At 41.3% G+C, this 15,426-nt stretch overlaps 1 protein-coding gene across 1 annotated transcript; it reads left to right on the forward strand.

Moving 5' to 3' along the window:
- The first annotated feature begins 222 nt into the window (after positions 1-222).
- On the forward strand, positions 223-4,269 carry hmgb1a (high mobility group box 1a). The gene is made up of 5 exons (XM_006800144.2): positions 223-356; positions 2,631-2,791; positions 3,043-3,191; positions 3,277-3,451; positions 3,551-4,269. The coding sequence occupies exons 2-5, from the start codon at positions 2,645-2,647 to the stop codon at positions 3,698-3,700; spliced, it is 621 nt and encodes a 206-aa protein (XP_006800207.1). The 5' UTR covers positions 223-356; positions 2,631-2,644; the 3' UTR covers positions 3,701-4,269.
- Positions 4,270-15,426: the final 11,157 nt, after the last annotated feature.

The raw sequence follows: 15,426 nt of genomic DNA on the forward strand, positions 1-15,426 counted from the left end.
CATTCATTTAGCTTGCCTACTGTACACTGAGCTCAACGTAGTGAATTCAATACTATGGCAAACACACTACACTACTACCAGCTCCAGCATGCTCGGACAGAAATGTTTTTGTATCCACGCGCCTCACAAAACTTCGGTGACGTTTCACAAAAGACAACCAATGGAACCTCGTCTTCTATTAGGACAATGAAAAGCCTTCGACCAATCGCAGGGACGCCAGACTGGGCGCTGTCCAATGGCGTGCGAGCCCCGCCGAGAGTAATGTTAGAGAGCTGAAGACTGAAGACACTGCGTATCGCCTGTGCTCCCTCATACACAGCCATTGCAGACCATTGAGATCCAGCGATAGTCACTGGGTAAGTATCACACACACGAACATTTTAAGTGTCCGTAAGGATGAAAATGACGGTAACATTCAAAAATATCTTACTTATATGTCTGCCACGGTTACACGCGAAACCTTTTACTGTTTGCAAATAATTTTATTGCGGGGAACCCTTAAAAAAACAACAAAATTGCCGGCGCTAAGCAGGTATCGTTACATTACTCTGCCTGGGAGTGAGGACCAGACGCTCAGTAAAAAAGAAGAATTGAAAATTAACCTTGACGAAATTCGACGCAAAGCGTCGATTTCGTTAAATAAGAATAATTTTGTATAATACAATCGTGTCGTTTTCGCAAAATGGAGTCGAATCAAATGGTAGTTATCGCGAAAAAAATCAGGAATGTCTAGCGGACAACACGGTTAGCGACAATGGTAGAAGACTCACCGTTAGCTAGCCATTGGCATTGCAGTGCATTGCAAAGCTGAACGGCTGTCATGCGAAGACCGGAGGAGCGTGCGGAGTCTGGAGACGAGCATCAAAATTTATAAAAACCTAAGAAAAAGAGAGAGCATCTCAAAATATACCCGTGCAAATGTTTGTTTGCCACACTTCACCCGAGAAGACAGCGAAAAAAAATACCTCACGATCTGCGCTTTACTGTAATGGCTGACTGTATTCGCATAGGAAACAAGGCAGCGAGGCAAATGGGAAGCCAGTGACAGAGGCGCAGTTCAGTTCAACTTTTTCTAACCGTGTTTTCTCGAGAAACAAACTCGTAACTATGAGATGTGACGACGGCAAAAGAAAATTCAATCTTTCGTGATTCGAACGAGACCAAGGGGAGATTTTTCCGATGCTCGGAAAAGGTTTAAATCGGGGCTTGAAATGAAGTGGTGGCCGCGGTCGCTCTGCCCTCTATTGCGTGCAGTGCAATGGCTGAGCGTTGACACAAAGAGAAGGAGCCATATTCTCCATGTTAGTGGATGAAGACGAGCGGCCATTAGGAGCTCATAGAAACCAAGTCAGTAGCACAGCCCGCTCATAGACACAGTACAGACCCAATGTATTACTATACAAGGCGGCTAGTGCAATAGGAATCAATCGGGGAAATATTTAGTCAAGATCGCCGGCTTTCTAGACATATTTGTCGCGTAGCAAAGCGAACTGGGAGGCGGGAGGAGACATTTGAGGGGGACTTTCTTTCATGAAGAAGGCATTCTCACAAAATGGAAGAAGAAATATTGCTGTCGTTGTTGACCTCCTTTTCCTCAACGAGAGCCTTTGCGCCATTACTACTTCGCTCGACGCAGCTTACTTGGGACTTACAGTAGCATTTAATAGGAAAATGTAAAGGGGAGGGGGAGAAAAATAACAGTTTTTTAAACATTTTTCGAAAGCTTTTCACATTATTTCCCGAATAAGAGACAAAGAAGAGTTACGAGAGATGATTGTTTATGTCACGGAAGCGCAGTTTGGAGTGTTTTATTTGCAATAAATACGTGTTTGTCTCCAATTTGTGTCTCTTTGTGTCAAAGTTATTTCTTTCGATTAAAAACACGAACACGAGTAAAACGAAGGGTTTTCAGGTGATTTATTACTGCTGCGGGTTAGGTTTGAGGATATTTATGTTGCAAAAGAAAAAAAAAGACGGGGGACAAGGAAAATATTGTTTGTTTGTTTTTAACGCCCAATCCACTCATATAGCACCGCGGATGGTTCAGGTTTATACCATGCAGTTGAACTTTTGCAGTTCGGTGTTTGAGAGCTATTCCGGGACATTTATCGCTGCAAACCAAACGCACATTAATGATCGCTGCTGGCTGCGATGATGGGATTTCCTTCTTTAATACGCAGCGGTGTTTAGTCATTTGGTAAAACACCATAATGAGGAGCTGACCGCGGATTTTATGTTAAGACCACTGTAATAAATAAATAAATGGTATCAATATCAATAAAACATTTTTTTTTTCTTTTTTTTTTTTTTTTTTACATCAGCTCCGTCCGTCTTGGGCGGTGTTATTTCACAGGACTGCCTTAAGTGATATTAACTTAGTGCAGTTTGACAGCGGGGAGGGCGGGTGACTTATATAGTGCGTGCGGTCAGTAGAGAGACATGATTGTGTGGGTTGGACAAACATTGTAGGTCACTTTTATTTATGATTTTCTTATTATAGATAATATAGTTAATAATTTAAATGACACATAGCATTATTTATTACATTTTAATATTATATTGCAACTGAATACTGCATCATTAAATAGTTGATGTACTTTATTTTATTATTATTTTTTAATTGTTTTTAGATACTGTCACCAGGATGGGGAAGGATCCAACCAAGCCGAGGGGGAAGATGTCCTCCTATGCATATTTTGTGCAGACCTGTCGGGAGGAGCACAAGAAGAAACACCCCGAGGCTTCGGTTAACTTTGCCGAGTTTTCCAAGAAGTGCTCCGAGCGATGGAAGGTAGTAGAGTTTAGCTTGAGGTTTTGTTTTGGGTTGTCCTTTTTTTTTTTTTTTTTTTTTTTGAAAGTGAAATTTGTAGTCCTGCTGAGGGGTCAAGGATATATGACAAGCAGGATGTTGTTGGTTACACCTCTTGACTTTAGCTGAAAAGGTGCAGGTGTTGTGTAATGAGTTAACACAAAACAAGAAATAAATAAGCTTGGGTACGCCTCAGAAGGTGCAGTCGGTGAGATGCCTGTTTTTGCTCTCAGACAATGTCGGCCAAGGAGAAGGGCAAATTTGAGGACATGGCCAGGCAGGACAAGGCGCGATATGAAAGGGAGATGATGAACTACGTTCCGGCGAGGGGGGGAAAGAAGAAGAAGAAGTACAAGGACCCTAATGCCCCCAAGAGACCTCCGTAAGTACTGCAAAACCACATTTGAGGATTTGTGAGATGTATGGCGAGTGAGTTGTGTAAATAAATGTTTTTCTGTCCCCCCCAGATCTGCCTTCTTCATCTTCTGCTCAGAGTTCCGCCCTAAGGTGAAAGGCGAGAGCCCCGGCCTGTCAATCGGGGATGTTGCCAAGAGGCTGGGCGAGATGTGGAACAGCACTGCAGCCGAGGACAAGCAGCCCTTCGAGAAGAAGGCGGCCAAACTGAAGGAGAAGTATGAGAAGGTAAGAGTAAAATATGAACGCCGACTGAGCTCTTCGGTGACAGCTGTCTGTTTTTGTGTCTCGACACTGGTTCACCGCGTTTTCGCTCTTCCCTTGCAGGACATCGCGGCGTATCGCGCAAAGGGCAAACCAGGCAGCGGTGCGCCAGCGAAAGCCCCGGCCAAGGCAGAGAAGAAAGACGATGATGATGATGACGACGACGAAGATGAGGAAGAGGAAGAGGATGATGACGATGAGGATGATGATTAGTAGGTGGCAGGTGAAATAAAGTGGTCATTTTCTTGTTTATAAAGCATTTAACCCCCTTGTACACACTTCACTTACTGAAAGAAAATTCATTAGTATCCAAGGGGTAAAAAATAAAAAAAAAATAAATAAAACGACAAAAAAGGCTGTGTATATCAGTTGTTTTTATGCTGTACAGTTTTTTTTTCTCCTTTTTGTATAGTTAACACTACACAAGTATCGTGTCTGTATCTTTCTGCCAGTCTTATTTTTTTTTCCCCAGTGGTAGTTACTAGACCACTATCCTACCTGGTACAGTGTAAAGGGGTGGGCTTTACAGTATTTACCTTAGCTAGAGGTGCACAGCACATAAAAATGTTCTGAGTTAGATCTGAGTGTTTCTTCTTCGCCTCCTTTTTTTTCCTCCTTCACCTGTGTGTTTTTATTTTAAATTACATGTTATCAAAATTGACGTATCACAGTTGTTTTACTGATCTTTATGTACCACTGTAATAGCAAAATAAGACAAAAAACCTTGTTTATTGTTGAAAATTAAATTGCTTCTGATGTCAATAAACATTTTTTTTAATAAATTGGTTTTGTATTGTGTACAGGTTGTGTGTTTAAAAAAACAAACAAACAACAAAACGTGTGTAAGATTTAAGCTGGTAGAGCAGGAGTAAGATGAGTTGGATTAAATGGCAGCTCTATGTGGGGGAAAAAGAATCAATATGAGCAATTAAAACAAATTATTTAAATTTAATTAATTTAATTTAATTAAAACTAACACCATAACAGATCATTCTCTTTCTAGACCTGAGGATCAATAGTTATCTTTCTGGAAGGTGAGACGTATATTAACTCGCACTGCTGCCTCGGTTAAGTTAAAGTGACTCCACATTATGAGACCTGGACGCAATTAAAGAGAGCGGGAAAGCGTCTAATGACTCAGGCCTTGATAAGCTGTTCCTATGAAGTATGACTCATCACCACAACTGTTTGTATCCTGTGTTTTTAAGTCTACTGTGGCCGCGTGCAAAAAAGCTGCTAGGCTCCTTGCCACACTAGGAGGTCCACTGAAAGTTGTAGCTTTACTGCTTTCTCTTCATGCCAACATGCATCACTGACTCTTCCTGTTTTATTTAGATCCAGCTGCTTCATCTCCTGTACTCTCTTGGTCTCATCTAGGGTATAAAAAAAGAGGGGCATTTATATAAGAAGGATTATGTGCTTTGAAAAACCCAGTGACATAAGAATATGGCTGGTGCAGTCGAACCTAAAAGCCACACTTGAGCTGTGCATCGAGGCCTCGGCAGCACTCCCTTTCCCCGTGGGAGAGTGCTCATTGACGAAGAAGGGGCTTACCAACTCCCAGTCTGAGAGTATACACAAGTCTGCACAGAGCAGGAGCAGGGCTGTGGTGTAAATTACTAGGATATGTCTTCCACTGGGCTATATCAGTCCTCAGTCTATGCACTAAGGTCAGCCTTGGCCTACTGTATGAGCTTTGGTATGAAGTGGGCCAGAAGACAGGCAGCAGCTGACCTCTGCACTGCTTTGATAAAGCCCAGTCACCTCTCTACTCTGAAACCTAGAGATGACTGCCTTAATTCTGAATCCAGCTGCTAAAAAAATAAAAAAATCTTTCCTGTTTTGTTTTTATTTCCCATTGTTCCTCAAAACTGCACAAAGCTGACTCGAGGCAAACCCGCTTACCAAATATTTGACAGCTGCACACTCCTCGCGCTGCTGGGTATTTCCCCGCTGTCTCTGTGCTCACTGTGCCACTATGGTCTGCTCTCAGTGTACAGCAGACTGTGGGAAGCGGTTAAAACGGTGAATGTTTACACTCAACATCCACTGAACGGGCCAACTGGAGCGGATTGTGTGGTGGTGAGTGGCAGGAAGAAGGAAACTATGCAGAAACAGTTGCAGTTGCACTCAGCTGTTGATCAGTTTCTGTGTGGGCCTTTTTTTCGTTTCTTTCTTTTCTGTTTTTTCCAGGCCTGAAGTGCGCATACAGTACTGCAGGCTTTAGCCACACAGCGCCACTGCTGGATCTTAAAAGCCCGCTAATCCCAGCCACCTGGTGTTCTCTGGGCACGCTCTGGGCTCCATCAGCGGGCTCCGGGCGACACCTAGTGGTCACGTTGTGCGCTTGCATCCAAACTGGTGATGAAATCTCATAGTTTAAGATATAGTTTAAACCAGTCAATAAATACTTAACTTTGGGGTAAACATTAAAAGTCCTTGGGTTACATATTGATTTAAAGCTGAAAGCCGCTGGTTCAATGTTAATGTGGACTTTATTATCGGATATGAACTTAAAGCCTTAGCTGGAAGAAATCTAAAACAGCTCACGCCTTCCTTATGTCCTATAATGAGCTTGATCGTGACAGATTATGCAGCTGGGTTGGCATCCATCCATCCATTCGCTTCCGCTTATCCTTTTTCAGGGTCGCAGTAGGGCTGGAGCCTGACCCAGGTGTCTTAGGGCGAAAAGCGGGGTACACCCTGGACAGGTCGCCAGTCAGTCACAGGGCTAACACACAGAGACAAACAACCATTCGCACTCACATTCACTCCTAATGCTCAATTTAGACTGATTAACTAACCTATCCCCACTAAGTGCATGTGGGAGGAAGCCGAAGTCTCGGAGACAACCCACGCAAACATGGGGAGAACATGCAAACTCCACACAAAGACCCCAGCCTGATACAGTGGCTTGCAAAAGTATTCAGCCCCCTTGAACTTTTCCACATTTTGTCACATTACAGCCACAAACATGAATCAATTTTATTGGAATTCCACGTGAAAGACCAATACAAAGTGGTGTACACGTGAGAAGTGGAACGAAACTCATACATGATTCCAAACATTTTCTCACAAATAAATAACTGAAAAGTTGGGTGTGCGTAATTATTCAGCCCCCTGAGTCAATACTTTGTAAAACCACCTTTGCTGCAATTACAGCTGCCAGTCTTTTAGGGTATGTCTCTACCAGCTTTGCACATCTACAGACTGAAATCCTTGCCCATTCTTCTTTGCAAAACAGCTCCAGCTCAGTCAGATCAGATGGACAGCATTTGTGAACAGCAGTTTTCAGATCTTGCCACAGATTCTCGATTGGATTTAGATCTGGACTTTGACTGGGCCATTCTAACACATTGATATGTTTTGTTTTGAACCATTCCATTGTTGCCCTGGCTTTATGTTTAGGGACGTTGAACGCATACCCAACTTTTCAGTTATTTATTTGTAAAAAATGTTTGAAATCATGTATGATTTTCGTTTCACTTCTCAAGTGTACACCACTTTGTATTGGTCTTTCACGTGGAATTCCAATAAAATTGATTCATGTTTGTGGCTGTAATGTGACAAAATTCAAGGGGGGCAAATACTTTTGCAAGCCACTGTAGTGTGAGTGTAGGCAGGGTGTATGAGTGACAAGAGGAGTGTCAAGATGAGTGACAGGAGGATAGCAGCAAGTGTGGTGGTGATTTTAAGTCCATTCATGGACTGGCCTCCCCAGAGTCCGTACCTCAACATTATTGAAGCAGTGTGGGGTCATCAAGATGAAAACGAGACAAAAGGCAGCTGCCATCCAACAATAACCAACAAGAAAAGCTTTGAATGTCCTTCAAGGAGCCTGGAGAACTATTCCTAAAGATTACTTAAAGACATTACAAGAAAGCTTGCCAAAGAGAGTTTTAGGCTATGGTGAAGAACAAAGGTGGTCGTACCAAATCATGACATTCAAGCTTCCTAGAATTCCTGTTGTTCCTTTGTGTACTGCATTAGCATGTATGTTTGCACATTATATAGTTTATATATTGGTACTTTGCCACAGTACAGTACAGATATACTATCACATGAAAAGGCCTGCAGCTGGCTGCCTGGTCACTCCAATTTGAAGATGCACAGAAGAGCATTGGGGATTTTTACAGAGTGACACCAGAAATATTGCTCATCACTGTTTTGGGAGGGGAATAGTTTAGTTTACCTAGAGCAGTGCATAATTGCCAATACTTTTAATTCCACAAGTTAGTAGCACTGTGGCTGGATTCTTCACAGTCATCATTTTTGTCCACAGTGAGTTTACATTTTAGGTTTCAGTCCCAGAGCCATATCATATACTGATTATCAGCAAGCCCCTGACTGCCAGGATCTACTGAACACCAATATTAAAGCCACATACACCTGCTAATCTCTCTGCCTGTTGCATTTTCTTGTTGTCGTCATGGGGGCGAGTATAAATCTACCGTATATAGGAAGTCTAGGCATAGACAAGCTGCTTCAATAGTAATTGCAATGTAAGATAAGCTTAATTTCTGTTTCTCTTCCATCTCAGGAGAAGATAACCCGAAAATAATGTGATTACGGATTTTATTTTTTCTCTGTAATTACAAGTGAAGTAAAGTCATAACTGGCACATTCCCTTCAAAACGACTTCACCTGTTCCCAGCTTTGTGTCATGCATTATGATTGTCGTAACCTCTGAGTTTGTTATTTTGTGTTGTTTTCAACCCCATTTCTGTGCTTCTTTGTCAAGTTTGAATATGTTACTCTGGGTTCCCGTTTTATTTTGACAGCTGGTTATCGTCTGTGTTTCATGTCTAGTTTGAATTCCTTTGCCTCATTGTCGGGATTGTTGTCAGCTGTGCTATGCTACGCGGGTGTTTCCATTCCCCTGATTATCCCTCACAGTATGTGTGTGTATTGCTGTCTTTCCTTTGGCACAACATTTGTTATACTCTCAGTGTAACAGATTTATGTCCTTCTGTGTATTCTGTTAAATGTGTGTTTTGTGTTTCCTTCCTCAGCTTGTCCTCGTTTGGATCCTCAATCCTGTATTTTGTGGCAGTATTATAAAAACTGAAGCATAGCCATCATTCGTCACTGCAGATGAAGCTGTTGGATTTCAAAGCTGTTTATTTTCCAGTCTGTATGTGTGAACCGCCTTTCCTTTTCACTTATTGAACCTATCCTATAAATAAAAGTATTTATTACTACCATTACTTATTTTGCATTGCTTCTGTTTTGATCCCTCGTGTGTGTATTTAGAAGACTTTGATTGCCTCATTTCAGACCTTTACATCCAAATCAGACTTCAATCAGACATCAACCAGGCTTCCAGCGATGAGGAATGTTGCAACAAAAATCACAAAAGCATCACTTTTAAGTAGGAAGTAGCAGCCATCCGCTGATGTGAGATCTGGTCCTAATAACGGTTTTTCCTCGACAGTAACACTGTTCTCTGCAGTCACTCTGCACAGCCAGAAACCTGAAGTTTACTTATGGAGCTCTGCAGAAGATTAGCACAACAGTTTCAAAAACTGCTTCTTCCTCTGGGTAAAAGAAGAGACCACCTAAATATTATGATCAGGCTACTTTTTCTTGCTTTCTTAAAAAAATCATTTTTCTTTTTCCATTACTGGGACGGTCTCATAACACTGTGTACTTTTTATCACAGAATACCATGGTTGATAGATTAGATGCTGTGTTGTAAGAGCAAATTAAAACAGTGAATTTGTGTGTTATTAGAATTATTAATATTATCAATGTGTAAAGTTCAGAATGTAACTGAGGGGAAACTTTGTAGAAGGACATTGCCGTGGTAGGATTCAGCACGCATGCATTCATTGATGTTTCCTTAGAAACCAGCTGTACTTATTAGTTTAGTTTGCGTGTTATGTACACACACACACACACCGGTTGCTTTATTAGGTACGCTTTGCAAGTATCAGGTTGAACCATTTTTGCCTTCAGAACTACCTTAATTCCTTCATATCCAAAAGCTGCTCTGGTCTGGTGACTGTAGAGGTCGTTTGTCTACAGTGAACTCATTGTCATGTTCATGAAACCAGCTTGAGATCATTCGAAATTTGTGACATGGTTTGTTTTTGTGTGTTGACTTTAAATGATGCTCATTGTGGTACTCAGTTTCCTAATCTTTGCTGACAGGAGTGTAGTCTTCTGCTGCTATAGCACTGCTTTAAGGTGACGTTCTTCTGCATAACTCGGTTGTAACAAGTGGTTATTTGAGTTACTTCTTATTCAACTCAAAATAGTCTGGCTGTTCTCCTCTGATCGCTGACAAAAACAAGACATTTTTCACTCAGATAACTGCTGGACCATTCTCTGGGGGAAAATCCCTGTAGATCTGCAGTTTGTGAAATACTCACCACCCTGTCTGGCACTAATAACCATACCAAATTCCCTGTCACCTTTTTCCCATTCTAATGCTTGGTTTGAACTTCAGCAGGCTGTCTTGACCATGTCTACATGCTTATATGAGTTGCTGTGCAAAAGGATTAAAAGGATGGCTAAGATGCATCTCCAAAATATGACAGAACCTCCACCTTGTTTTGTAGAAACTGTAGAAACTCACTCTTGCACCTCTCTCCTGACCTCCTCCATATTTCAGATTTGGATTCATCAATCAATCAGACTCGTTGTTCTTGTGCCATTTTGAATACCTAAGCCTTTTCTTTTGATTTCTTTTTCTTATGAATGGCTTCTTGGCAGCCACCCTTCAACTGAACATTCTTGATGAGGCTCCAGTGAACAGTAGATGGATCATCTGAAGAGCCAGATGCATCTCTCAGGTCCTGTGTCAGATGTTTTCTTGACTTTTTTTTAACTATTCCATAAAGAGCAGATTTTTAATAGATATTTTCTGGCCTGTCATTTATTCTTGTGTACTCCACTTGTCCAGTTTTGTCAGATTTCTAAGGACACACTGGACACCGTGTACTTAATCTGCGTGCTGGAGTGGCTGTAGCTCAGGAGGTAGGGCAAGTCATCTATTAACCCATGAAGGTTGATGGTTTGATCCCTGGCTGGAAACTATCCTTGGTCAAGATATTGACTCTAAGTTGCTCTCTGATGCACCAGAGAATGAATGTGTGTGAATGTTAGATAAAAAAAACACAGAAATATATATATATATATAGAGAGAGAAAAAAGTGCTTGTATAAATGAGTGAATGAGCCAAGTTGTATAAAATGCTTTGAGTACTCAGAGTAGAAAAATGCTATATAAAAACGAGTCCATGTACCATGCTGATTTATAGAGTCTTCAGTAAATGGCTTGTTTGGAATCACCTTGTTGGCACGAAAATGCTATTTTATGTCTGTCAAATTGTTTCTTTGCTAAGTTTACTGTTATGTGTGATTAATGTTTAGAATTAGGTGCCTTTTTATGCTTGAATGAGTCATAGGTCAGTGTTAAGTGACTTAACAAATAAACAAAATAAAAGTAAACAAAAAAGCCCATTCTTCTGAAAATAGTCAGGCACACTGGACTGAAAAGTGAGTGAGAAAGCAGCGAATGTCCAAACACCTTCAGAAGGCCTGGAGAACTATTGCTCAAGAGCATGTTAAAACATTTCAAGTGTGGCTCCTTGAAAGCAAAATATAAGCAAAGGAGGGCTGAAGACATTTGGATATTGTGGTATATTCCAGTATATCTGTAGTGATCTATTTAAAAGGAACTAACTTTGATTCTGTCACGATCTTCTCACTCAAACAGTGTCTAGTTATAAACTCTATCTCCACTTGGTGGAGCTATTGCAAAGGTGTGTAATTGTTGAATTTCCTTTCGTCCCAGCCTTCCTGTTTTCTGTATGAATAACACATCAGAAGAATAAAAGATCTCAGTGTAAATTCTCACTCTATGGTTTTCTTTTTAGTCTTCTTTCCCCTCTGAATCCTTTGTCACTGTAGGCTACAGCGCTGCCAGTTTCACATCTATCCCATGAAATCACTTGCGATACATCCCTGCACTGCCTCCACAAAGTGAGAAAACCAAAGTTATGATCAAAGCATTCCCCAGACACGTTTTTGCTCTATAGTTTTTTCCCCCTGAAATGATCCGATAGCACAATGGCAGGAAATTACAACTGGGCGATGATGTGGCGGTTACAGCAAGCATTAGAGGCACACAAACATCTAAACAAAGAAACTAACGTTTGGTAGCAAATGTTTTAATTTTAGAACCCTATTGAAAAAAAACCCAAAACATTATTCTCATCTGATTTTTCCCCCTTTTTTTGAGAAAGAGTTTCCAGAAAAATAAAAGATCAGCCATTAATTTTGTGTTAAATGTTTTATTTTCTTTATTTCTATAGTTCAGACTGAGATAAAACTGCTTAAAATGTGTGTCATTCCACTGAACCCCAAAGAAAAGAACTATGTGAGTATGTGAAGGCTTTTCACAGTGGGAGAAGAATCTATCAGTACTGCTCTAAAACACACATGTATGTGTGTATGAAATTGTCTTTGTGACAGCAGTTACATGTGTGTTGGCATGTCCTTTTGTTTTTAAGCGTGGAAAGTGTTGCCAACGATCAAGTAGGCGGTGACACAAATGTTGAGTTCTTGTGAAACAGAATTTGTCATCCTGCACTCGTGGTTGTATCGAGTGAATCATCTCATATGTCTTTTCTCCCTGTGTGTGTGTGCGCCCAAGTCTTTTGTGTGGAACAATATTGGCATTTTGGCCGTGAGAACACGAGTGAAGAAATGCATTTCTTTGTGTTTATGTGAACAATGTGCACAAGCAATGTTTACCTGTAGCCAGTGCACAGGAGAAGATGGAAGAGGTGAAATACAGAGAAAACAGAATTTATAAACAGTTTTGTAATGAAAACACAATTTTTCCCACTGATTTCCTTTAAAGTCCTGTTGAAGACGTAACACCTCCAGGAACTCCAAAATCTGATGGAGGTGTTACGTCATGTAGATTTCCGAAAACTGATCCAACACGCCACAGTCATTATGGGAAAAATTATGAACTCATGGCATGAGCAACAGTTACAGATTAAAATTTGTGGTTTTCAGTGAGATGTCTTAACAACATTTGAATTGTTTATCATCTATCAGGTTATGGTGTAGAGCAGGAATGTCAAATATACAGACCGGGGCCTCGAATCGTTCCGCCAAAGACTTCAATCTGGCCCACTAGACTGCTTTGTAAAATGTGGAGAGCAAAGATTTTTGACTTTTAACTGTATTGTCATATGTTTTACAGCTTTTCCTGAAAACCTCCCCTGTGGCCAATCATACTAAAGTGGAGAAATTAAGTAACAGATAAACGGTTAAATGACAGAAAGTTGATGTTTTTCACTACGATAGAAATTAAAATTTAAAAAGCGAGCTTCAGTAACTGTTGAAAACTTAAATAGAGTCCAATAACAAAGAGAACCAGATAAAACCGGAGGACTCGGTGTCACGGTTTGCCAGGGCAAGCCGTGGGGAATGTTGGAGAAAGGACCCAAACGCTGGACTTAGTGCAATGAACAGTGCATTTATTTACAGTGGGGGTAAATATACACCACACAATAAGTCTCCCGAGTGCTCCCTCAACTCCTGTGTCGTGCCTTCTCCCAAGTGCTGGTATTCCGTGCTCCCTGCTCCTGTGCCTACGCACACCCCGTGCGTCCTGCAGTCCCGTGTTCCGCTCTCCTGAGGAAAAACCAACAGACGCAGCCGTTAAGGCACCACTACAGCAGGCATACACTTAACAGTCCTTGAGACACTGACATGGAGTCTAACTCAACGATCCTGCGTCGGAGGAAGCTCCATCGCTCTGTTAAGTAGCTCCCCCGACGAGCCTGATCAGAAGCAGGTGTGTGGGAACCTAGGCGTGACCAGCAGCTGGCAGGGCCACACCCATCAGGCCTGCAGGTGGCTGTCCTTCATCCTCCAGCCACACCCGCAGACACACACGTACACACACCAGCATGGAACACAAGAGCACAGTGCAGCAAACATACACCCAATAATAATAACAATAATAATAATAATAAAGGTTCACACCGTTCACGGACCCCGAGTCCCCGGAACCGGGTCCGTGACACTCGGAGCATAAATATTGCAAGGAACCACATTCAGCAACATACGCAGGTGCTTTGACAAAGACAAGCTGGGCTATTTATACACTGAGAACTGATTGGGTAGTAATCGATGGGACACGTTTGAAAATCAACACAAACAAGGAGGAAGTAAAACTAATGCAAACCATGAAAGAAAAATAAGTCTTTATTCACACGAGCATGAGTATTTTTCAAAAGCGGGATTTTCCACATTCATAAAAAGGTCCCATATGCAAAGCAATGTTTTTAAAAATATCTCTGTCCACATGAAAACGCCAAAAAATTATGTCAAGAGCATCCTAAAAATAGCAACTGCAGATATAACCCCGCTGACCAATCACAAGTGTCGTTGTAACAACAACAAACAGTGACATGGAGCACAGTCTGATGTCAAAATAGGGGTTAAAGGTGCACACCTTTGATGTTCCAAGACACAATCGTTGATATCCTTGTCCAAATGTAAACACTGACAATGAGTTTCTGCTACCCTTCTGTCACAAACAGTGTTGGGGAGTAACGGAATTGACTATGTGCACGTTAGCATATGCTACTTCCGGTGCGGAAACTCCTGTGGGGAGCTTTGTTTCCGGTGTCCTATTCGCGCCCTGTTTAAGGTCCAAAACAAGTTGAGCAAATAAATAAATAAAGCAGCGATTTACATTTCTATAGATGTCTCGGGCATTTACCCAATATATCTGTAAATGATGTTCATCGACTTGTCGATATTTTTCCCCTGCGCCTCAGGGCAAAAGAGAAAATGGATTCAAATGTTATATTTCTCAGCTGTCCCTCGTTTATCGCGGGTGTTATGTTCTAAAAATAACCAGCGATAGGTGAAATCAAGTAGCCAATTTAATTTTTTGACGGTGCAAAACATTTTGTCGACATACAGTACTGCACTTCAGAGTCACACTGCTAGCGATCAATGCAGCGATTCTGTACTGTACAGGAGAGACATCACGGAGGAGATCGTCTGCAGCGATCAGGACAGGACGTAAAAAAAAAGCATGCAAACTTGCACTAAAAAATCTGCGAAACAGCGAGGTGAAAGGTGAACCGCGCTATAGCGAGGGACCGCTGTAATTTTGAAGGTAAGTCACAACATACCCTTCGTAAATACTAATGTATAGAAACCCTTACCAGCAATCGTTCATTTTTTGTGTGGCTTTTTTCACGGTTTGTTAACATGCTGTGTACGTATGTACTTGACTAGCTGATATCGACATAACGGGAAACATCTGGTTTGACTATTCTTCACCTGTAGTTTGAATGCTGAACATTTGCTTATTTAAATCATAATAATTGTCACTATACAGAGATGTGCTTCTGAATGTGGACGATGTGTCTTCTGCATGCAGTGATGCAGTTCTGCTTGTGTTGAGTGATGTAAACTACTGATCGATTTAAACTCTTTAAACGTCAAAATTGATCATTAGATTTTTATGACACAACAGTGGTGAGTGTTCCCACCTTCTCCTCTTTGTAACTTAACGCGATCTTTCCGTTTTTGAGTTTTGGACATAAATTTTGGAGTATATCTTCGCACTAGCGATTGACTGCAAAGTAAAGCTACCGGAAATGTACAACCCCACATCCGGTCTCAAACCAGGAAGTTAGCATTTTCTCGTGCACAGGGTCCATACATGTACCGCCGTTACGTATTTAAAATACAAAATATGAGTAACTGTATTCCGTTACAGTTACCGTTTAAAAAGGTGGTATTTAGAATACAGTTACTTTGTTGAAATAAATGGATTACACAGCGGTACTTCCCTGTTTCATATTATCGCAGGTCAGGACTGTTTGGGTTTTGTTTGACAGCTACGTTCTGTTGTTCCAGGCGGCAGCTTTATGGTTGCCATGGTTACAGGGT

The sequence above is a fragment of the Neolamprologus brichardi genome, chromosome 10, assembly GCF_056152115.1.
Source record: "Neolamprologus brichardi isolate AB-2024 chromosome 10, ASM5615211v1, whole genome shotgun sequence".
Taxonomy (NCBI): domain Eukaryota; kingdom Metazoa; phylum Chordata; class Actinopteri; order Cichliformes; family Cichlidae; genus Neolamprologus; species Neolamprologus brichardi.

Coding starts and splice junctions, on each gene's coding strand:
- hmgb1a (XM_006800144.2), top strand. CDS start 2,645: ATGGGGAAGGATCCAACCAAGCCGAGGGGGAAGATGTCCTCCTATGCA. Junction 2,792..3,042: donor AGTGCTCCGAGCGATGGAAG/GTAGTAGAGTTT, acceptor TTTTGCTCTCAG/ACAATGTCGGCCAAGGAGAA. Junction 3,452..3,550: donor TGAAGGAGAAGTATGAGAAG/GTAAGAGTAAAA, acceptor CTTCCCTTGCAG/GACATCGCGGCGTATCGCGC.